Source organism: Panthera leo, chromosome D1 (genome assembly GCF_018350215.1).
Source record: "Panthera leo isolate Ple1 chromosome D1, P.leo_Ple1_pat1.1, whole genome shotgun sequence".
Taxonomy (NCBI): Eukaryota; Metazoa; Chordata; class Mammalia; order Carnivora; family Felidae; genus Panthera; species Panthera leo.
Genome location: NC_056688.1, coordinates 88,626,792 through 88,649,752, shown reverse-complemented (window position 1 = coordinate 88,649,752; position 22,961 = coordinate 88,626,792). Strand labels below are relative to the sequence as shown.

General features: G+C 40.8%; 1 protein-coding gene across 1 annotated transcript in view; it reads left to right on the top strand.

The window, feature by feature from the left end:
- The window catches only part of LOC122199556 (APAF1 interacting protein), a 24,153-nt gene extending 15,093 nt beyond the window's left edge, over nt 1-9,060 (top strand). The window contains exons 3-7 of the mRNA XM_042904705.1: nt 1,249-1,297; nt 2,383-2,500; nt 4,007-4,142; nt 7,499-7,666; nt 8,741-9,060. Of these exons, the coding sequence (XP_042760639.1) occupies nt 1,249-1,297; nt 2,383-2,500; nt 4,007-4,142; nt 7,499-7,666; nt 8,741-8,840 (571 nt within the window). The 3' untranslated portion in view covers nt 8,841-9,060. The remainder of the gene's footprint in view (nt 1-1,248; nt 1,298-2,382; nt 2,501-4,006; nt 4,143-7,498; nt 7,667-8,740) is intronic.
- Nucleotides 9,061-22,961: the final 13,901 nt, after the last annotated feature.

Sequence of the window (22,961 nt, the reverse complement as noted above, 5' to 3'; positions counted from 1 at the left end):
CCGGTATTTGCAAAGAACTCTTTCTAACTGTATGATCCCTCTGATTCCACTGGTTCCAGAGGAATGCCACTCTGTTTTCTTATGTCGTGGGTTTTTTTATGCAACAAAGCTCTTAAGTGAGCTATTTCATGAAAACACCTGAATGTAGCTTACTGTGGTTTGGATTTCACTCCCATTACCAGACATTTCTTTTCCAGATCTTAGTTTACCCGTGGACCCTTAAAGGAACTTTCATTTTTGTCAGTTACAAGTCTATGGGTTTATTAATAACTGGATTGATGGCTTGACTCAATATAGGCCATCATCCTCATTATTCACCAGGAACCAGTGTCCCTACATCCGTGTCTCAGCGGCAGAAGCTGGAGCATTCAGGTGCTGGTATTTCTTTCAATCGCATGTATGTGGCAGCTCTTTACTACCTTCTGGGAGCCACTGAAACTGACAAAGGAGACAAAGGAACTCTGTTGAGGCTGGAGAGAATTTAGAGAAGATCTTGAAGTTAATTTCCCAATCAAATTTGAGAGTACTTTGTGACAAATGGTACATTATAGCATCTCCCCTAGCACAACATTCTGTAACAGACACATCTCCAGATGGAACCGTGCCTTTTATCCGTATTTTTAACTTTCCACAGTTGTTTCAGCTTTATTACCAAATAGTTTCACAAGAAAGATGTGCTTTTCAAATAGGAAGCATATATTCCACCCAAAAAGTAGCTTAATGTTAATGCTGTAATTTAATAAGGTGTCCAGCAGGGGTCCCTGAACTTCATGTTTTATAAGCAGAGCATTTCAAGCACTAAAATTAAACTTGATCCCTTGTGAGACAGAGATCATCTGCTCAAGAGCATATCTTCCCCTGATTGGATTTTGTAGTAACTGTTCCACATTTAATGAGATAAACTGCAATCTCATGCTAAAGATGCCAAAGACTTGTTTTATTTCCCATAATCAGATAAAAATCTGGTTACCATTGATTTTGCACTGTAAACAGAAATAAAGAAATATATATGAAAACTGTCAACATTTTACTGCATCACCAGCATTACGTTTGTCATGTAATTACAGTGCGTTAGTAATTTGTTATTCTTTCTATACAGCACACATCAGTAATTAATTCAAGCAGCTTTCTGTGTGATTTGATTTATAAAGAATATTGATGATTGGACTGTAAGAATACACTTGCCTTTGTTCAAAAGCAGAACAGTAGAGTTAAATACATACCAATTTCTACATTTTGTGTTACCAGCGATGAGATCTACATTGCTCCTTCAGGAGTGCAAAAGGAACGGATTCAGGTATGTTAAAGGTTCCTTCTTGACCCCAAAGCTCTTTTCTTCTCTACTTGACTATTATTGTTTTGTGAAATGGAATTAATTTTAAAAGAAGTTTTGAGGGGGGGTTATATTGATAATTTAAATGAATAATCAATAAACATTTCTTAAGTAACTATTACATTTTTTTTTTAAGGTGAACCTCCATGCAACTAATATTTTTGAATTGTCATTCATCCTCTAGAGGGCACAAGTGAATGGCACAATCTTAAGTCCTACTACAAAGTGATTATAATTTTTCAGCATTATAACACTGTCTTTATCAGGCTGGTAGGGTGATCACGTTGATGGTCTCAATGGACCAAACTGACTCATATTAAACAATAGCAAAGCTATTCCAATCTAAGTTATAAAACTTTATTTCAGATTTTTGAGAAGTCTCATTCCATATTAATGCTGGAGTGCTGAAAATTTAAACATAACACTTAACTCCTAAGGCATAATCCTTCATTAATAAAACATTTATATTGTAGTTTGTAATAAACCCTGGCAAATGAAAGTCACAAGTCAGAAGTATGCATGCACTACTAGGAAAAATCTGTGGATCTGCTTAATTACTTCAACTTTAAGAATAATATACCTTACTGAGATTAACATGTCTGAGTACCAGTTCCCTTTCTCAGGAGATAAGAAAATTCTACTCTATATTTTTCCTCCTATGATGACATATGAAGAAAAAACTGTAACCCCCATCTTAGAATGATGATTTCTTTGTAGAGTTTCTCTGAAATATAGTTGTGAAATGACAGGGGAAAGCCAAGAAGCTAAGTTGATGAAGTATCATTACATGCATATGAAATTTTCCATATCAATTGTTTCTTCAAATTCTAAAGGAAGAATTGCAGCTCTCTTGAGAATATTTTTATCAGTAGAAAACAGTTTTTATTTCTCAAAATGGCTGAAACATTTTGGAAGAGAAACAATTATATGAATATTTAAAAGATGGGTTAAATATGCATACATGCATCTTAGCACACACCAGAAAGGGGACACTTCTAATTGATATCGTATAAGCCTTTTTTTTCTTCTCTGCCCCCCTCTACAAACAGCCTGAAGACATGTTTGTTTGTGACATCAATGAACAGGACATAAGTGGACCTCTGCCGCATAAGAATCTTAAAAAAAGCCAGTGCACGCCTCTTTTCATGAATGCTTACACAATGAGAGGTAGGCAGAAAATGTATTCACCATAAAGAACTATTTGCTACAGAGTAGGTTTTCTAAATAATTGTAATTATTGTTGTAGTTAACATTTCTCGAACACCTACTGTGTGCAAGAACTTTAATTATGTTAACACTTTCAGTGCTCACATCAGCCCACGTGGAAGGCCCATTGTTACTCCATTTTGTGTTCGAGAGGACAGAGGCTCTGGGAGATTTTCCTAAAATAAATAGCTAGTGAGTCCTGGGGCCAGAATTCCAACCTAGTATGACTCCACTAGATTGTCAGGTTGACTGACAACACTATATTTACAATCAGATGCCTACTTCTAGTGTAGAGGTCTACCTCTGGGAACTTGTAGAAGGTAAGTAAGATTACAAGTGAGGGAAAATTGTGGCCTTTACTTTTAGTAGGAATAGTGCTGTCTCTCTCTCTCTCTCTCTCTCTCTCTCTCTCTCTCTCTCTCTCTCTTTTTTTTTTTTAGTGTACCATATGATAAAAGTAGGAGTCTTATTTCAATTCCCAGAATTTGTGATAGCAAACCAGTCTGGAAAGGTTGAGCCTAGAGGACGGTGTGAAAATAGAAAATTATACCTGAAACACCAGAGCAATAAAGTCATTACAACCATGCTTTTTATAGCCCCTGAATGAAATCTGTTCTGAGCATGGTCTCATGCTGTGTTCTGTTCCCGGACACTGTCAGCTGCTCCCGACAGCGTAAAATCTCAGGAACAGATGCTAACAGCATGAAACATCTCTCCCAGCATAAAGCGAAATAAACTTCCAATTGCAAAAATAGCCATTACTGAATTTTATAGCATACAAATCCTTTTTTAGGTAAATCCATTAAAACCCTGCAACCCCGATGCCACCGAGACATGGCCCGCACTCTGAAGCCTAACTCCATGATTAAGGGTCACCATGACCGCGGTTTAAACCCAAGTGCCACCACTGCTATCTGTGAACCGCAGACAAGTGATTTAACATCTCTGAACCCCCGTTTCCTTGACCATTAAGTCGGGGGCATAGAATTTACATCTCTGGTTGTTGTGGGGAACTGAAGATCAAGAGATCACACGTAATGGGGATTTGCCCAGTGCCTGGCACAGAGGAACTCCTAATTAAATGGGAATATTGGACTATGATCTCCATGATTATTCTAGTTACACTTCAGACCATCTAAAAGCTATTTCTTAAGCATGTGTATTGTGCATTGCCCCAATGCTGATAAAGTTTAAATGCTTTTTGCAGCTTTGCAGCTTCTGTTAGTATTTCTCTCTTCCTACCTCCATCCCTCCCCTCCTGTCTACTGCCAACTTATTATTCCATGCCAAGAAAAACAAGGTCATCATCAGATACAAATAAATGTATGTGATATATAATATATATATGATATGTGATATATAATATATATGTTATGTATATATAGTATATATCACTTATCATATATATATTTTTAAAGGTATCGTTTTGTTTTCCCTGAGTATGTGACTTTCTTCTCCCTCCTCCAGGAGCAGGTGCAGTGATTCATACCCACTCAAAAGCAGCTGTCATGGCCACCCTTCTCTTTCCAGGACGAGAGTTTAAAATTACACATCAAGAGATGATAAAAGGAATAAGGAAATGTACTTCGGGAGGGTATTACAGGTATTTTTTTCTATTTTTGCTTAAGTAATTTCAAAAGTATTTTTTCTGTCTTTTGATAAAGAGGCTGCTGATCTTTTTTATGCCTTTAATGAGATGTTGTGGGATCTATGTTAAGTAATACCCCACTTAATATTACACTTCCAGATCTGTTCTCAGTGACACAAATCAGACGCCACCCTTCCTCCTCCCCACCACCACCCCAGCCTTGGTAAATTATTAGCAACATGAATAATGAAACCGTTTGTCAGAGTTAAGTGGAAAACCCTTGGCTGAGCTTTCTATAGAGATGGAAAGATTATGTTCCTGTATGGAAGCACCCTGAGAGCGTGGTCCCCTCACCTTCATTTTGTCTCCAGGAAGCTTCAGCCCTGACTGAAGCTTCATCTTGATTTAATTTAGTATGTCTAGGGGAGCCTGTGTTGGTTAAACATCTGACTTGAGCTCAGGTCATGATCTTGCAATTTGTGAGTTCAAGACCCGTGTCGGGCTCTGGGCTATCAGCCCAGAGCCCGGAGCCTGCTTCAGAGTCTATGTCTCCCTCTCTCTCTGCCCCTCCCCTGCTCACACTCTGTCTCTCTCTCTCTCTCTCAAAAATAAATAAATGTTAAAATTTATTTAACATTAAATAAATGAGTTCAAGCCCCACATCGGGCTCTGTGCCGACAGCTCAGAACCTGGAGCCTGCTTTGGACATGTGTCTCCCTCTCTCTCTGCCTCTCCCCTGCTCATGCTCTGTCTCTCTCTCGTGCTCTCAAAAATAAAAAAAAATTAAATTAAATTAAAACAAATTTTTAATTTTTTTCAAATTTAGTATTTCTAGAATATTTTCATATTTACGATTATTTCAATTAAGTAGATCTATGTATTTTTATAATTTTTCAGTATGGAAAGTGGCATTAGATGGTATAGAGTGGAGGCCTTCTAGATAAAATCAACCAAATCCGCCAGCCCACCAAAATGTTCGCCAATCTAGAATACAGGGATGGGAAGAAATGCGTTCTCGGTGTTCAGGTACAAGCTAAGCATTTCATTTGAATGTACTGGCATTCTTATTCCTGAGCTGCTTAATTTGCCCGAGGGCCTGATCCTACCTTACCTTGCTTAGAGGAAACGGGTGCCAGTTTTTCTAAAGTGTTCTTAACAGCAGTATCTTATTGTTAATCCACGTAGTAGAATCCATGTACATGTTTAAACGAGTGTGCCGGGAACTCAATATGACTTGATTTTAGTTACTATTTATTGTATGCCTACAGCATTACTCAGCACTGCAGAATATCTATTTACAAAAGTGAAATGTTTAAATTATGGAAGTGTACATACTAAGGAAAGGATAGCCCCACATTGCCTTTCCATTCTGGGTCTCCAAGGAGAGGCATTGTGTGTGCTATTAATTTCATCAGCGTTTGGTTGCTTTGGTGAAGAAATAAAAGCAGGTGAGAAGGAGGCGTGAAAGGGCGGGTAGAGGGACAGCAGAGAGCCTTCTGGAATTCTGTGAGAAAAAGAATGGCCCGAACCAAGACATGCCACTTCTTATGCATCATAACAGACACGCTTCATAGATCACTTTAAACGTTTCTGATTTTAAAGAATACAAACCTTTTTGAAATGTCTTTTGCAATTCTATTTGATCCTGGCTGGGAAGTCAGTAACAGGGTCATTATCACAGCTCAGGAGGCAGTGATCTTTCTTCAGAATTTGGGGAGAATCCTAAGAGTCCAGTTTTCAAAAGAAGGGGCAGTGAAGGCTGGGCGAAGGAACAAAGGAGGGTTTTGATACTCTGTATTTTTTAAGTCCAGCTTGAAAAACAAAAACTTTCAAATACACACCTAATTCTCCTCAGGGGAGGTTACCGTATGTATGTAAGTGTGGTTGTCCTTCCTTCCGGCAGCAACACGGGTGGCCTGTGGCAGAGTGAAAAAAGCACACTGTTTAGAGGTCAGAGGACCATCTTGGCTCTGTTCCTCATTTGACTCAGAAGGAATAGTGTTCAGTCTGTAAAGTGGATGGCTTGGGTTGAATTTCAGGTCTCATTTTGCTGTGATATTATTTTACTCAGGAAAAGATGTCTGACTTTTCAGTGTATGCTAGAGGAAAATATATGTTTGTGATTCTCTTGGCCAACATTAGGAAAGATCTGGGGGGCGTCTGGCTGGCTCAGTCCGTTAAACGTCTGACTTCGGCTCAGGTCATCAACTCGCATTTTGTGAGTTCGAGCCCCACGTCAGGGGCTGACAGCTCAGAACCTGGACCCTGCTTCGGATTCTGTCTCCCTCTCTCTCTGCCCCTCCCCTGCTTGCACTCTGTCTCTCTCTCTCAAAAATAAGTAAAGATTACAAAAAAAAAAAAGAAAGAAAGATTTAGGGCTAGCAATTCATTCTTTCCATATTTAAGAATATCCTTCAATTACCTCCATTTCACTTAAGTGAAATAATAAACATCTCCATAATGCTGCTGGTAGTGGTTGGCCAGGCTCTTTATCACGTGACAGCTCCTTAGCCTATACCTGCCCTAAAGTAGCAATTTTTGGTAAAACTTTACTTAGAACTTCTTTTGTTGTTGTGAAGTTTAGCCATTATAGAGGTAGCGAAAAAGGAGATGTTACTTTAACAAGGGAAGAGAAATTTATGTAAAAGGGAAAACACGTCCGAGTTTGACTGGGTATAAATGACCTCAGAGATAGACTTAATTTTACCAGTATCTAAGTTATTTGCGTAAATATTATTACATGAACAGAAAGGAAATGCATATTCTGATTTTATCACACGTATTTACTGAAAACAGGTGGAAGTAAAAGAAGTTCTAATGCCACAGACTTGAGAATGTTCTGAAAGTACTATCACACCTTTAATAGTTATTTCCTGAAGGTTCTTGCTAACCCAGTACTATAAACCACACCCGTATGTATTTATTTGCCTGAGACACTTTGAGGTCTTGCAGAGATAAAATAAAATGGTTTTGTATCTTTGGAAAATCCATACTTAATAAGTAGTTCAGTTGTTAATCCTTTCTATGTTTCTGGTTCTCGGATCTATCATTTCTCATCTCCTATTAAAAATACTATGATTGTCTCTGCCTCAAGAAAATACTTGTATGATCTTGATAATTTCTTTGTTAGGTTTTGGTATCCTATACAAATTTCTGCCACTTAGAATAATACCTGCCAGATTCCCAAGGCGTCTTTTGATACAGCTCTCTATGCAAGATATACAGAATAACACGCAAAATCTTGTTCATAACGTGGAGTGGCTTTCGGATACAAAGAGAATGTCTAGTTGGTCCGTGAAAAAAATTGTAAATTTTACATATGAATACCTTTATTTGTTTTAGCGGGAAAAATGGCTTGTTTTGTCCCATAGGTATGATGATATGTTAGTGGTACCCATTATTGAGAATACACCTGAGGAGAAAGACCTCAAAGAACGAATGGCTCGCGCGATAAATGAATACCCAGACTCCTGCGCGGTCCTGGTCAGGCGTCATGGAGTGTACGTCTGGGGAGAAACCTGGGAGAAGGCCAAAACCATGTAAGTATCCATCAAAGGGCATTTGGGACAAGTCACTATACTCCAGATGTGAAGAGGGAATGAAGTGTGTTTTATGATTTGAAAGGAAGTACGACTTTTTTGTGTGTTATTGGTCAAAGTGGTTTAAATTTAAGTCATCTGGGGGCGCCTGGGTGGCTCAGTCGGTTAAGCGTCCGACTTCGTCTCAGGTCATGATCTCGCAGTTCGTGAGTTCAAGCCCCCTGCCAGGCTCTGTGCTGACAGCTCGGAGCCTGGAGCCTGCTTTGGATTCTGTGTCTCCCTTTTGCTCTGCCCCTCTCCTGCTCATGCTCTGTCTCTCTCTCTGTCTCAAAAATGAATAAAAACAGGGGCGCCTGGGTGGCTTGGTGGGTTAAGCGTCCGATTTCGGCTCAGGTCATGATCTCACGGTCCGTGAGTTCGAGCCCCGAGTCGGGCTCTGTGCTGACCGCTCAGAGCCTGGAGCCTGTTTCAGATTCTGTGTCTCCCTCTCTCTCTGCCCCTCCCCTGTTCATGCTCTGTCTCTCTCTGTCTCAAAAATAAATAAACGTTAAAAAAAAATTTTTTTTAAATGAATAAAAACATTTAAAAAAATTTAAATTTAAATCTGTTATTTCTAGATACTTGATTTGCATTATGTATTCATTTATTACAAAATATTTATTGGACAAGCTGTTATTTGGCGAGACACTATGCACTTGATACAAAGGAGAAGGAAACAGCTCTTTTTCTCCCAAGTGTAAGGCTAGAAGGGAGAATAAGGCTAACCCAAGTTAATAATGATTTGCTACATTTATTTCAAAAAGTGACACGGAGTAAAAAATTTAAATTTATGTAAGTAGTATATTTTAAACTCCCTTTTATTTCCTGAGATGCATGTAATATGGTTGCATGATTCAAAATGATTCCTTTCCATGTTTTAATAATGCTGGGGGCAAAATGAGAAAAATCTGGCCTGGAATTGAGAAAAAAACAATGCACTAGGAGCCGGCTTAGCCTGATGGAGAGGAGAAATGTGGGAGGGCTGGAGAACTCTCTTTCACTAAGACCTTCCGTTCTTTGCTTTTTCTTTTCTAGGTGTGAGTGTTACGACTATTTGTTTGACGTGGCCGTGTCCATGAAGAAAGTGGGCCTGGATCCTACACAGCTTCCGGTTGGAGAAAATGGAATCGTATAAGCCAAGTGAAAATGTAATTCTGTACACCAAGCCTATCTTGATTATTATGCAAATGAAACTTGATTATTCTTTTTAATGAATTGAACCTTCCCATGATACTATTAAGTCACTAAACACTGAAGATGGTCACCCTGAATCTACTTCTGACGTTGGACGATATTTGCTTGTATTCTTGGAATTTTAAATGGCAATGCGGTGAAATAAAAAATTTTATAATGAAGGTTTTTTTTTTATGCTTACTTTTAAATCCTTAACAGCAAAATATCCTCACTTAAATTAATTCCTTTTTTTACGTACACTCCCAGAGAAACCCTTTTATTCTCTAAAGTTGCTGAGGATACCCAATTCGTGAGAAAATTTCCATTCATTATGAAATGAGCATTTTCTTATTTTAATATTGGCATCATGAAACGTATGTGAAAAGTTAAAGCCAAGTGTATCTCTCCATATTGACGTCAAAACAATTTACAGGTTTCCCCTGTTTGCTGTAGTGCTTCCTTGTAACAAAGCATAAAGGCACTCATTTCATACCGGAATCAACTGTGAAATTCCCACCGACTCCAACTCTACTAGCCAAACCAACCCTAACCAAACCAGTGATATAATCAGAAAGCGTTTTCCTTCAGGAAGCCAAAAGCAACATCACCTTGATCATAAAGGTTTCACTTGGTTAGTGCTTTTTTCAGTGGGGGGAGAAAATCAATAAGGCACCATCTGCACAATCTGAAGCTCATCTACCCCCCTCTCTGTTTACTGCCCTCTCCCCTTCAAGTACATTGACCCTAGTCCTCTCACTCCAGGCCCTCGACCAGACCCTTTGTCGTTATCCAGGACCCCCTTCATGCCCTTGCTTCCCTCCTTTTGAAGCCCAGATGGCGGCCCCATATTTGCAGCATTTCATTGCAAACATCCCAACGCCCTGGGATGGGGATGGCCCGGTGGGGAAAAATTACACAACTCTGTTGATTGATCCCGCTTCAGATCTAGGACCACACACGTCAGGTGGACCCTCAATACTGCCAAGCAAACTTCCTATGATTCCGTAGTAAATTCATTCTCCCAACCTCAGGACTGTCTCTCCTGGCCCTTATCTTTCATCAAATTTCCAATATTCACCCCCCTCCCCAACACACACACACACACACACACACCAGATGACAACCTCTCATACTCACAGAGATAAAATAGATCCATTCCAAAGAGAACTAATCTTTCCAGTTAACGTTTCCACCAACCTTCCTGCCTACAGCCTTCTTTGCCACTTTTCTTGTACAAAGTTGGTTCTAAGGCCAATTCTTCCACTTAGGCCTTGGATCCAATGCCCTCTAGCCTTCTCAAGGACTTTGCTTCTGCAAGGATCCCCACATCAGTCCCTTTTCTCTTTTGTACTGGCAATTTTTTGCTCTCTTAACTGGCTCTTTTTTATTGGTATAAAAACATGCTGAAATATCATCTATCTTAAGTCACACACACACACACACACACACACACACACACACACCAGCCTTCAGTTCATCCAGCACCCTCAGAGCAAAAATTTTTGAAAGAGTTGTCCACTTTTCTGTCAACCATTCTCACTTGTTCCTGACTCCCTCCAGGCAGGCCACACCACTCCACTGAAAGAGATTTACCAAGAGTAACAAAACCCCCCACCTCCTCAGCCTCTTTGAATGCTTTCTTTCCTTCTTTGTCTTGAATTAAACCCTTTTCTCCCCCCAGACACAGTTTTCCCTGAGGCTCTCAAGTGGTGGTAATTCTCACTTCCTCGTACCCCTAGGCATGGAGTGAGTGAATTCCTTGAACGCTGAATATTTTTCCCCTGCTCTCATTCCGCGATACTCAGCAAACCTTCAGCCACAGCTAATTCCCGCTCTTCTGACTCCACACCTGTACCTGTGTGCCTTAAGGTGCCTGAAGGAAAACACATCACCACCTTAAGGTCAAGTGGGCCTTTAGAGCTGTTTCCGCCCGTCCCCCACCCCTGAATTTTACTGCCTTCCTCCATTCATTCCCCCACTCTCAACAACTGTCTCCTCAAACTTCAAACACCTCCTCCCTGCATATTCACTCTGACGGATGACCCCGAGTGCTCTTTCATTGAAAAATAAAAGCCGTCCAGAGAGAGCATAGCATAATGTATAGAGTTGTCCAATCGCTGAATCACTATGTTGCACAGCCGAAGCTCATGTAACATTGTATGTCAACTATACTTCAATTTTTAAAAAAATTTAATTGGAAAAAAGAGCTTGTATGGGCTTGCACCTTTCTGCTTGTATTCTGCTGAGGAGCTGTCCACACCCCCACGGAGGCTGGCCCCTTCACTGAAGCAGATCTCCGCCCCCCTCTCATGTTTAAGGACAATATCCACAACAGAATCTCGAATTTCCTGAAGTCCTCCTCGACCCCATCCTGCCAACTGCTCAGGCCCATCATCTCGATGTTACGCTAGGTGGTTTCTTTCACATGCTACAGACGCACACACCCAGCTGATCAGCAAATCCAATCTGCTTTGGATCCAAGGTGTATCCAGAGTCTCTCAACTTCTCACTGGGTTCACTTTGACCACCTGGCCCAGGGGACACCATTTCTCACCTAACCTATTGCAGTTGCCTCTTAACCAACTTCCCTACTTCAGCCTTTGCTTAGCACCCCACTCCCGTCCCCAAGAGTCTATTCCCAACACAGCAGCCTGCATGAGCCTGTTAACAGGGAACTCAGCCAGTGTCACTCCTCTGCTCAAATCCCTGGCTTCCTGTCTCACAGTGAAGGCTCCCACAGCCTCCCCCATGCCCCCATTTGCCCCCCCTCGATTACCCTCTTCCTCACGTACTCTGCTCCAGCCAGGCCAGTATCCTGGTGAGTCTTTGTACTTTCCAGGCAATTTCTTTGGCAGGTGTTCTCCCCCTTTAAGGGCTCTTCCTCCAGGGCCCTGCATAGCTCATTCATGCCCTCTGCTCATTCAGGTCTTCAAAAGTCACCTGTGTGGTTCTCCCTGCTCACCCTATTTTAATCACCACCCTGCCCTACCCACCTCATCCTGAACACGCTTCCTCCCTGCTTTAGTTTTCTGCAAAGTGCTTATCACCAACCAGCATGCTATTGTGAAAATTAGTAAGGGGGAACCTCCCTAAAATAAAGTCGGGAGGTTTCCACAGGGGGGAGCATTGACACCTTACCACTCAGTAGTCAATTGCAGGCCCAACAGGAAGAGACTGACTTGACCCTGCCCAAGATACTCCTCTACGTGGCCTGCTGGAGGAGGACCCGCTTTCCTTAACCCCGCCCCTCCCGCAACAGCTCAGCCAATGAGAAGCCACCGCGCTTGAACTCCCAGTTTACTCCAGGGGACTGTTAGTCCGTAATAGCCTTTCCAAATCATCCCTTTTCTTCTTAAGCATGCCTCTCCTTTGTCCCTCCTCCCCACTTGCCTAGGGTTTTGCTACAGCTAGTTAGTCCCAGATTGCAAATCCTCTTTTACTCCCAAATAAACTCTTTTGCAGGTAAAACAACAGGCAGGTCTTACTTTTAAGGTTAACACTGTGATTTAATTGTTCACCTTCCACCTTCCCCCACCAGATTATGAACCCCAGGAGGACAGGGATTTTCATCTGTTTTGTTCACTGGTCCCTTGAGCAGTATCTAATACAGAGTTGGTGCTAAATAAATATTTATTGAATAAAAGACCAACTTTTTGCCAAAACTAGGGATCAGTTCTCTGTATTTTACATGACTTTATATCGTAGCTTTACTAGTGATAATTCCCTCCATTTTTCTCTAGGTTTCCATGACCTCAAACTCCCGCGATTTTCCACTCACCTCTTTGGCCATGTCCGTGGTTCTTTTCTCGAATATTTCTCCTCTATCACACCACAGTGTTGGAGGGCCTCAGGGCTATCTGCCCTTAACCCTGTGCTCCATCTTTATTCCCCCCCCCCCCCCCCCCCCCCCCGGGAAATCTCATTCAGTGCGGCAGCTTTGAATATTATCTATATGCTGATGACTCAGTGTTCTATCTCCAGCCCCGACCTCTCCTTTACACTCCAGACTTGTCTCTCCACCTCCTACTCTTCATCCTTGGATGTCTAACAGGCATCTGAAAACCAGCATGGCCCAAAACAGTGCTATCGATTTTCCTTCCCTATAAGCCATCACCCTCCCCTCACCCCCAAACATTTTCTGGATGCTTATGCTAAAGATCTCTCTGAAACAGAGATTTACTACAACCAAGAAAAGTGCCTGACACATTATAAGCACCCACTAAGTATTTATTTTCTGGGTGCTAGGTTCTAGCTTTGGTTACTTCAGCTTAATTTCCTCATTAAAAAAATTTTTTTAGGGGTGCCTGGGTGGCTCAGTCCATTGAGCGTCCAACTTTGGCTCAGGTCATGATCTCACGATTTGAGAGACTGAGCCCGATGTCAGGCTGTATGCTGACAGTGTGGGGCCTGCTTGGAATTCTCTCATTCTCTCTCTCTCTCTCTCTCTCTCTCTTTCTCTCTCTCTCTCTCCCGCCCCCTGCCCCTCCCCTACCCAGTCTCCTTCTCTCTCTCTCTCTCTCTCAAAAATAAATTTAAAAAATGTTTAAAAATAAAATGAAGCTAATGAATGAGATAAAGCATTATCTCATAATAAACCTACCTTTAGTAGGTATTCAGTAATTCAATAAATATTAATTACCCTCCTTTCTAGAAGTCCCATTTAATTCTCATGAGAGTGTTTTGAGGGAGGTATTATTGTTCCATTCTTTTTTTTTTTTTTTTTTTAGGATGAGGCAATTGAAACTCAGATAGGAATAATAAATATGTACAATTTACGAAAAAGTAGGTAAACATCTTACCGCAGTGCCTCAAACTGTCAATGCACCCAAGCACGCTCTAAAATTTCTCTCCTAAACACCTGTCACTTAGCTAGCCTCCAGGTAATTGTGATGCAGGTAAGTCCGCGAAGGCCTGTGACACTGTAGCACATCTCGGATTGTATGTTTCTTCCCACCAGAAGTGCAGAAAGGATTTGCAAAACCTGACTGAGCGGTGGAGAAACAGCTGGTGGGAGTTTGGGTCACCTAGTTGGTTTTTCTAAGATCCCTACGATGTGGATCGATGTGGATCGCTACGCTAGAAGCCCAGGTTCAAAGGTGAATACAGACACAGCCCTGAGAGTATTTGTGCAGGGAGGCAACAAGCATCCTTCTAACGTCCTTGTGACCTGTTCTCTCCATGATTCCTCCTTCTTCAAATAAGGAGGGGGAAAGGTCAGTTATGAATGAAGGATTCAACTGGCAAGAGATCCAGATCAAACACGTTCATTTCGTTAAGTGCGGGACATTCCATTCACTCTCCAACTGAATGAGGGATTAACGTATTTTAGTCAAGAGGATGTCATTCTTTCTCAACTGATTTCAGAGCTGTTTTGTCCCACCCAGCTCTCTTTTGTGAGAAGTACCTCAAAATGATATAGTTCCCCAGAAAAAGTCATAGGTGAAGTCCTAACCTAAAACAGAGTTTCATCTTGTATTTCAGTTTGTTCCGATACTGCCCCTGTGATGAAGAACATTTTTATCTCATAAGCAATTCTGGTCAAGGGGGTCAGATGTGGGACTCACTATTGGGAGCACGTCTCGAGACGCAATTGAAATTCTCCCTCCAAGATTCTTTAAAACAGGACTCCGAGAGAAAGAGAATTTGGTTTTTAAGTCATTGATCTGTCATCAATAATCATCGAATCAACACATTTCGGATGATAATCACAGAAAAAAAAATGTTCCTCTTGTGTGGTTATGCGTTATAAACAATGTTCATCTCTGGCTCTGTCACAGTCCTAACTGGGTAATTCTGTCGTTGGAAAGTACATTTTCTGAAAACTAAAATAAATGACTTAAAATAAAAATAGATGCAGTTTTCCTCCGTTTACTGCTGTTAAATCACAAAAATTCACCTAAGTAAATTTTAAAGATCCAACTGGCTTTATTAATTGATTTATGAATTGGGCAGCATTCCATCTAGCAAGTAGAGGGGAGCTGTAAGGAGTTGTTAAAAAAAAAAAAAAAAGCAGATTTATATAGGGAGAAGAAAAGGCAAGAAGCTATTGATGAAAGAAAATAAAGGATTGTTACAGGCCAGATCACCTTTCCTTCAGGGGAAGGGCAGGGGGTGTCTTATCAGGTCCAGGAATGGGGAGGCCCATGTGACAGATTGCCTCATCCATGCTGATCAGAACATTCCTGGCTGAATAGTTCAGACTACATTTCTGGGACCATTGAAACTGAAGTTAGGTTGGGTATTAAGCCCAGTTTGATGATTTGGCCTAAGTGACACCATTTGGGGCCTGTGGATTTCATTTTAATACTGTCTCCTTGTTTAAAATTCTACAAGTTTTTCATTATTGGACTTGAAAAAATTTTTTAATGTTTATTTTTGAGAGAGAGTGAGGCAGAGTGCAAGCGGGGGAGGGGCAGAGAGAGGGAGACACAGAATCTGAAGCAGGTTGCAGGCTCTGAGTTGTCAGCACAGAGCCTGACGCGGGGCTCGAACTCGTGAATCGCGAGGTCATGACCTGAGCTGAAGTTGGACGCTTAACCGACTGAATCACTCGGGCGCCCCTCATTACTGGACTTTTAAAAGCCAGAGAATAAGCAAGGCAATTCTTATAAATATTGTATTAATCTCCTATATGATTGTTCTTGAAACTTTCCCATTTACAAGTAAAGGTTGTAAGGATAAAATGAATTTATTCATGTAATTAGAAAGGCCAGGTACAATTGTAGTAATCATAGCAGTTTGCATTTTTTAGGAGCCTAAGCAGTACATATGGTAAGGACCTTTAAATGCTTTATATCCAATTTTTATAATAGCCCTTGAAAGTATTATTACCCCTCATTTTACAGATGAAGAAAATGAAATTTAGAAGTTAAATTACCCAAATAAAAAATTTACCAAGATCACTCAGTAAGCCCTCTGCGCTTTCCCCCATTAATTAACTTTATGTCATCAATGTAATACCAACTGCTCCTTGGGTATAAAGGGAGTTTGCCTCTTAAAGTATATGTGGCTTCTGAGATAGGCATTAGGGACTTAGGAGTCTAAGAATTTTCATATGTTTGCAAAGAAGCATCTTTAGCTTTACTGACTTAATACTTTCCAAAATTTCTTTGGGGATCATTTATTGATCATGCATTGAATTTCTTATTATTCAACTGTATGATTAATTTTTACCCTTTTGAATATAAATATCATATTCTATTCCTTCTATTAGTTTACTTATACTTTTACTAAATACCTTTTACTTTCCTACTTAATATTATTTTATCGCAATTAAGGGCCACATTTTTGCAAGTAAAACCAAGGAATCATTTTTCAATATACAGTAGAGCTACATCTTAGGTTTGAAAGTTAGGGGTGCCTGGGTGGCTCAGTTGGTTAAGCATCTGACTTTGGCTCAGGTCATGGTCTCACAGTTCATGGGTTTGAGCCCCATGTTGGGCTCTGTGCTGACAGTTCAGAGCCTGGAGCCTGCTTCAGATTCTGTGTGTGTGTCTCTCTCTGCCCCTCCCTCACTCTCTCTCTCTCTTTCTCTCTCTCTCAAAAATAAACATTAAAAAACTTTTAAAAAGAAAGTTAATGAATAAAGTGAAAATCTCCAGTAGTCAAAATTACCTTAAAAAATTCTTTAAGGGGGGGCGCCTGGGTGGCTCAGTCGGTTGAGCGTCCGACTTCGGCTCAGGTCACAATCTCGCGGTCCGTGAGTTCGAGCCCCGCGTCGGGCTCTCTGCTGACAGCTCAGAGCCTGGAGCCTGTTTCAGATTCTGTGTCTCCCTCTCTCTGCCCCTCCCCCATTCATGCTGTGTCTCTCTCTGTCTCAAAAATAAATAAACGTTTAAAAAAAAAAAAAATTCTTTAAGGGGCGCCTGGGTGGCTCAGTCAGTTAAACGTCCGACTTCGACTCAGGTCACGATCTCGCGGTCCGTGAGTTCGAGCCCCGCGTCGGGCTTTGGGCTGATTGATGGCTCTGAGCCTGGAGCCTACTTCCGATTCTGTATCTCCCTCTCTCTCTGCCCCTCCCCCGTTCATGCTCTGTCTCTCTCTGTCTCAAAAATAAATAAACGTTAAAAAAAAATTTTTAAAAATTCTTTAAATCACCCATCAAGTATAGTACTATGTATGTGATTTGTGAATTTAGCCTAGTTTTTTTTCATTCTTTCAATAGTAAGTATTTATATATGGCCCTCATCACACTTATTTCCCATCTTAAGGATATTGACCGAGCCTATCACCAACCATTTATCTACTATTTGAGCAATGTGTTTTAAAGTCACTCAAAAATTTTTTCCATTGGTTTCACAAATCTTCATTATTGGTGTTAGGTTTCATTGCATACATCACTTTTAATGTAAGAAAAAAGAGATACTGTCCTGGTATACAAGCCCTTTAAGTTAATTTGAACGTGATTCAATACCACTGTAATTGGAACTTACTAGCTGGCTAAGATTTCTTCCCTTTCCTCAAGTATGGATGAACTATTCAATTAATAAGCTTTTCTTTCCCATGCTATAAATATAAAGCGATTGTGTGTGCATGTGTATGTGAATGTTGTGTATGTGCATGTATAATCTTCTGCTCATTTTGGCTTCTATTATTTTATAAAAACTGGGTAAAAAGCAAAATATCCTATCCCAAGGAAATCCAATATATTAGTGCAATAAGTTCTCTCTCGAAGCAGGCAGTTCTGTTGGTGCTCAATGCATGGCTTTCTCACTTGAAATACTGGTGGTCATCTGTAAGTCTATCAGTTTGATATAAGTCAACTAAAAGACACCACAAGATTGATACAGCAGTCAAAGGAATGAAATAGATAGACATCCCCAGGGTACTGAATGTTCCTGCCCAACACTGGGTGGGAAATCTTGACCCTTCAAATGATATGGCTACAAACCAAGGATGGTAAGTAGATGTCAATAGATGTTGAATGAATGACACTTGCCCTGTCTCCCCCATAGACATTAAAGCAGATGGGAATTAGGAGTCACGTGAAATGTCTGCCTCACCTCCTTCTCCCAATTCCACCGGGAGAGAAATGAGTCTAGGAAGAATGAATGCCCTATTAGCTTTTATATTATGGACATAATTGGTCATGGTAGTTAATGGAGTAGGACTGGAAAAGTCTTAAATCCCTGGTTCAGACAGCACTGGGAGGGGGGTTATAAATACACAAATCAGTCATATATTGCATCGCAAAAGTGGGGATTAGAAAGACTAGGATTATAAAATCTTGAGTCAATGAAGCTTATCTAATATCTCCTTATTGAAATGTCTTTAATTTTATGAGTCCTCCCATTAGCAAACTATGAATCACTTTGTTCATTAACTTTATTTAATAATAATAATTGCATAAAATCTTGTAGTTCAGCAAACACTTCTACTCTCCTAGTCAGCTTCTCAACAGCTCTGTGATTGTAGCATTACCACCATCCACCCACTCATAGAAGCTTCCAGGGAACTAGCACCCTGTCCTACTGATTTCTATAGCGCTGTGCCCACACGTAGCAGGCAATCCTTGTTTTTTGAATGTAAACCTTGATATTACAGATGAAAACATGGGTTTCGAAAGATTAACTTGCCCAGTACTCATGAGTAGCAGCGGTAAGAATATGTCCTAAGCCTTTCATTCTACATTCCGTGGCATTTGTCCAACCTGGATGAACAAATTTCTCTCGGTAAATACAGATAGATGCATTTGATTTAGACATTTAAAAAAAATTTTTTTTAACATTTATTTATTTTTGAGACAAAGAGAGAGCATGTACAGGGGAGGGTCAGAGAAAGAGGGAGACACAGAATCTGAAACAGGCTCCAGGCTCTGAGCTGTCAGCACAGAGCCCAACGTGGGACTTGAACCCACGGACCGCGAGATCATGACCTGAGCCGAAGTCGGACGCTTAACCGACTGAGCCACCCAGGCGCCCCGATTTAGACATTTTTAAATTATTCAAGACTTGGGGAGCCTGAGTGGCTCAGTGGGTTAAGCGTCCAACTCTTGATGTTGGCTCACGTCATGACCTTGTGGTCCATGAGGTTGAGCCCCACCTGGGGCTCTGTGCTGACAGTGCAGAGCCTGCTTAGGATCCTCTCTCTCCCTCTCTTTGACCCTCCTCCTCCTCTCTCTCTCTCAAAAATAAATAAATTGGTTTTTTTAATTATATAAATTGTCCAAGACTTAAAATGCACATAGGGGCCTTTTTTAGGTCGACAGCTGTTTTTATTATATAAATTTCAGGTAGGGACATTTTTAGGTTGACAGCTAAGTTTTTATTCCTTATTTAAATTTCAGGCGTATTCTTTCTGACAGTTTAGTAAAACTGCATACATATTTTAACAATATTCATAGAAGTGATTAACATCACAGTACTAGAATATTAGGGTATTATTAAAGAAACAATTATTTTCCTTTCTCTACAATTGCTAACAATGAACTTACGCTAACCGGTAGGTCTGCACATTTCTGCCCTTTCTCCTCTGTTCCAGTAGTTTTTCGCAGATGCGTAGATCCTGATAACCTCTGTCCCGTGTAACTTAGAAACGTGTTGATTCTGTTCTAAATTCAAACTTCTAAGGACCCTGCACCTAAGCGACGCTTTCCAACGGCACTTTCAAAGCCATTCGCTTTACAGCATGCCAGGTCGAATTCTGCCCTTTAAATGCTCTTATTTTCAACAATTATCTCAGTTAATTTAATCGCATGGCATCTCTAACCGGTGATTTTATCACACGACGGAATGAAGTAACTCATTCCAACCCATACTCAGCAATGTCACAGCAGCAACCCTTGTGCGTTTTTTATAGAAATTCTCTGAAAAAGACTTCTTTCCTCCAGCCTCCTAAATTTCAGAACCTGCTGTCATTTTCCCCTTTGCCTCTTTTTATCTGGGAAGCAACACTGAACTCTTACATCACATTTGCTGATTTCCCTTCCCAGCCAAGAACGACTGTTAAAAAACCTCACTCTGTTGTGAAAGCTCGCCGCTGTGAAGGATATTACTTCGGCCAGGGTGACTTCCCGAGAATTACCTCGTAGCATTTACAATGATTCTGACTCACCAAGCTTACACATGAGTGTGATTTTTTTCACCCAGGCCTTAACTGCTTCTAGCTGTTAATCTTCATTCATTCAATGCCTTTCACATATTCATCAGGCATTTTTCCTATTTACTTAAATCACCGCCTGTAGTCCCGATGTGAAATCAAAACTTTACCCTTAAACCAAATCCACAATACACTAAAGTACGCATTATCACTTCTAATCTTTCGTAATGCTTTCACGTCCTGAGAATGAGGTTTTCCTACTTGGTCTGCTTCTCTTTAATGTCTTCTGCCCACCCATTGTTAATAAAGGAGATTTTGTGTGTTGCTTTATTCTATCCCCCCTCCTTTTGGGGGGTGTTTTTTCTTGTTTCGCTTCCTTTTTACTCATTAAACATGTATTTTTATTTTTGTTTTATTCCTTTAAGCTTCTCTCTGGGCTACTTTCTCTCCTGACATTTTTATCTCTCAGCAGCTAGTACTTTTAATATTTTACACTGACCTTGAGCAGAAGTACTTACGTCCACTGTTTGGCTGACATCGCCTAAGGCTCTTTTAACTCACTTCAACTATTCTTTTTAAACATAGTGGGTTTTTTTTAACCTTTATTTATGAGAGAGAGAGAGAAAGAGAGAGAGAGACAGACAGAGTGTGAATGGGGGAGGGACAGAGAGAGAGGCAGACACAGAAGCCAAAGCAGGCTCCAGGCTCCAAGCTGTCAGCACAGAGCCTGACGCGGGGCTCGAACCCACGAACCGTGAGATTATGACCTGAGCTGAAGTTGGACGCCCAACCGACTGAGCCACCCAGGCGCCCCTCAACTATTCTTCTTTTCATACTCAGTACTTCCTCGGTACTCAGGTATTGGTTTGCAGGTAGTGGTAAGCTGTTGTTCGAATCTGCCCCATTCTCCTCACTTCCACCCTGCCTGCTACCCCATGATATTCTGGAACGACGGTCAGTCACAAAGTCCTGCCTGCCCTCTGGGTGCAGGCGTGAGTACATAACCCAGGCCTGGCCAGTCATGGCACACCACTCCCCTGCCCACAGGGATCGCTCCAAGTTTGAGGTTCCTGACTCAAGGAGAGCTGCTGGGTCTCATCTTTCCGGCCACACGGAGGAAATTTGTCTCTGGTTGAAGAGAATGAAACCAACACAAAGAGCAGCATAAAAAGCAGATATGAAAATAGAGTGCTGGGGTGCCCGAATGGATCAATCGACTAGGCGTCCGACTTTTGATTCTGGCTCAGGTCATGATCTCCTGCTTTGTGAGACTGAGCCCAGTGTGGGGCTCTGTGCTGAGAGCACAGAGCCTGCTTGGGATTCTCTGTCTCCCCCTCTCTCTCTTTTTCTCAAAACAAATAAACATTAAAAAAAAAATGGAGTTCTAATAGGGAACTATCTACTGAAATAGTGAGTTTCAGTACCTGGATTCAGCAGTGCCTTTGGCTTTACTTTCAGCCTTTGGAGTCAGAAGGGATGAACAAGTTTGCTTTTTTTAAACTTCAGTTATTTGGAGATGTATTCTTTCATAACAAAATCTTAACTGATCCCGTGTCTGACTAAGAGGAGAGGCTACGCAACTGTGTGAGATAAAAGGCTAACTCACACTAACGTCGATGAGTTACAGGCTTCTAGGCACATTCCTTCATACAGAAAGTGGCAAAAAGAGAAATGAGGCCCGTGCACCGGCGTGGCTCGGAAGGTGTGTCGGTTCACGCACAAGTTTTCTCTGCGCGTTGTTTTCAAGCAACCAGGGGAAGCTCTCACAATGAAGGAGGACGTCTTAGAAATGCATGAAAACCTTGGGTAAAAAGCTGAGAAGCTGCAAAAGTTAATTCTTTAAAGCAAAGGGAAGAGGGGAGGGGGCGGATAAAGGGGAGGCTAATGGAATTGTTTCGCGGGCCATCGGTATTTTCACTCTGTTAAGCTATCCAGGGCAGGTGTGGATGAAGACGCAAAGAAGAAATTTCCCCTGACGTAACATAATGGATTAATGGGGAAGGTTTCAGACTGGATCAGATTTTCAATTTGATGAAAATAGAGTCTTTTAGAAGCGAATGCCTCATAAGAACTACATCTTAAAAGAAGAAGAGCAACCCCATGGAATTCTAAGGAAATACATGATTAACGGTGTTGCTCAGTGCAAACACTGGAAGAGAGTTAACCCTGCTAGCCTTTTTATTAGTGATGTTATTGTTTTTATTTGTATTCTGGTGCCTGGTCTCATAAACATGCTAACGTGTTTAGTGGTCTGCCTCAGCCCTGTTGACCCCATATGCCATATATATATATTATACATATATATATATAAAATATATATATACACACACATACATATATGTGTGTGTATATATACGTATGTGTATATACGTATATATATACATACATATATATGTATGTATATATATACATACGTATATATATACATACATACACATATAGGTATGTGTGTGTATATACATATATATATACACATCCACATATATGTATGTGTGTATATACACATATATATACATCCACATACATATAGTGTTTTATACGTGTATATACATGTATATACATATGTATATGTATATATATACATATACAAGTATATATATACATATACATATAGTAGATGGCATTTATATTTTGTTTATACATAGCTACAATCATTCTGCAAAGGATTGAGGACCATATAAAAATTGACATAAGAAGTTGATTTGTGGGGAAAGGGAAGGGAAAGGAAGAAATAGAAATGGAAATATTAATATTGAAGGGTAAAGTTAAGGCTAAAACAAAATGAATGTGGAAAGCCCAGTGTTGGTGGATACGCTGTTCGGAGTTCACGTAAAATCAAGTGGCAGTTCCATCACAACCCCGTTTGTTGATGTTACCGTTCATCTCTTGCTGGCCAGCTGGCTATGCGGGTTTAGGTTGAAAAATAAGAACATAGGGGCACGTGAATGGCTCCGTCGGTTAAGCGTCTGACTGTTGATCTCAGCTCAAGTCTTGATCTCAGGATCGATCATGAGTTTAAGCCCCGCATTGGGCTCTGCGCTAGCCA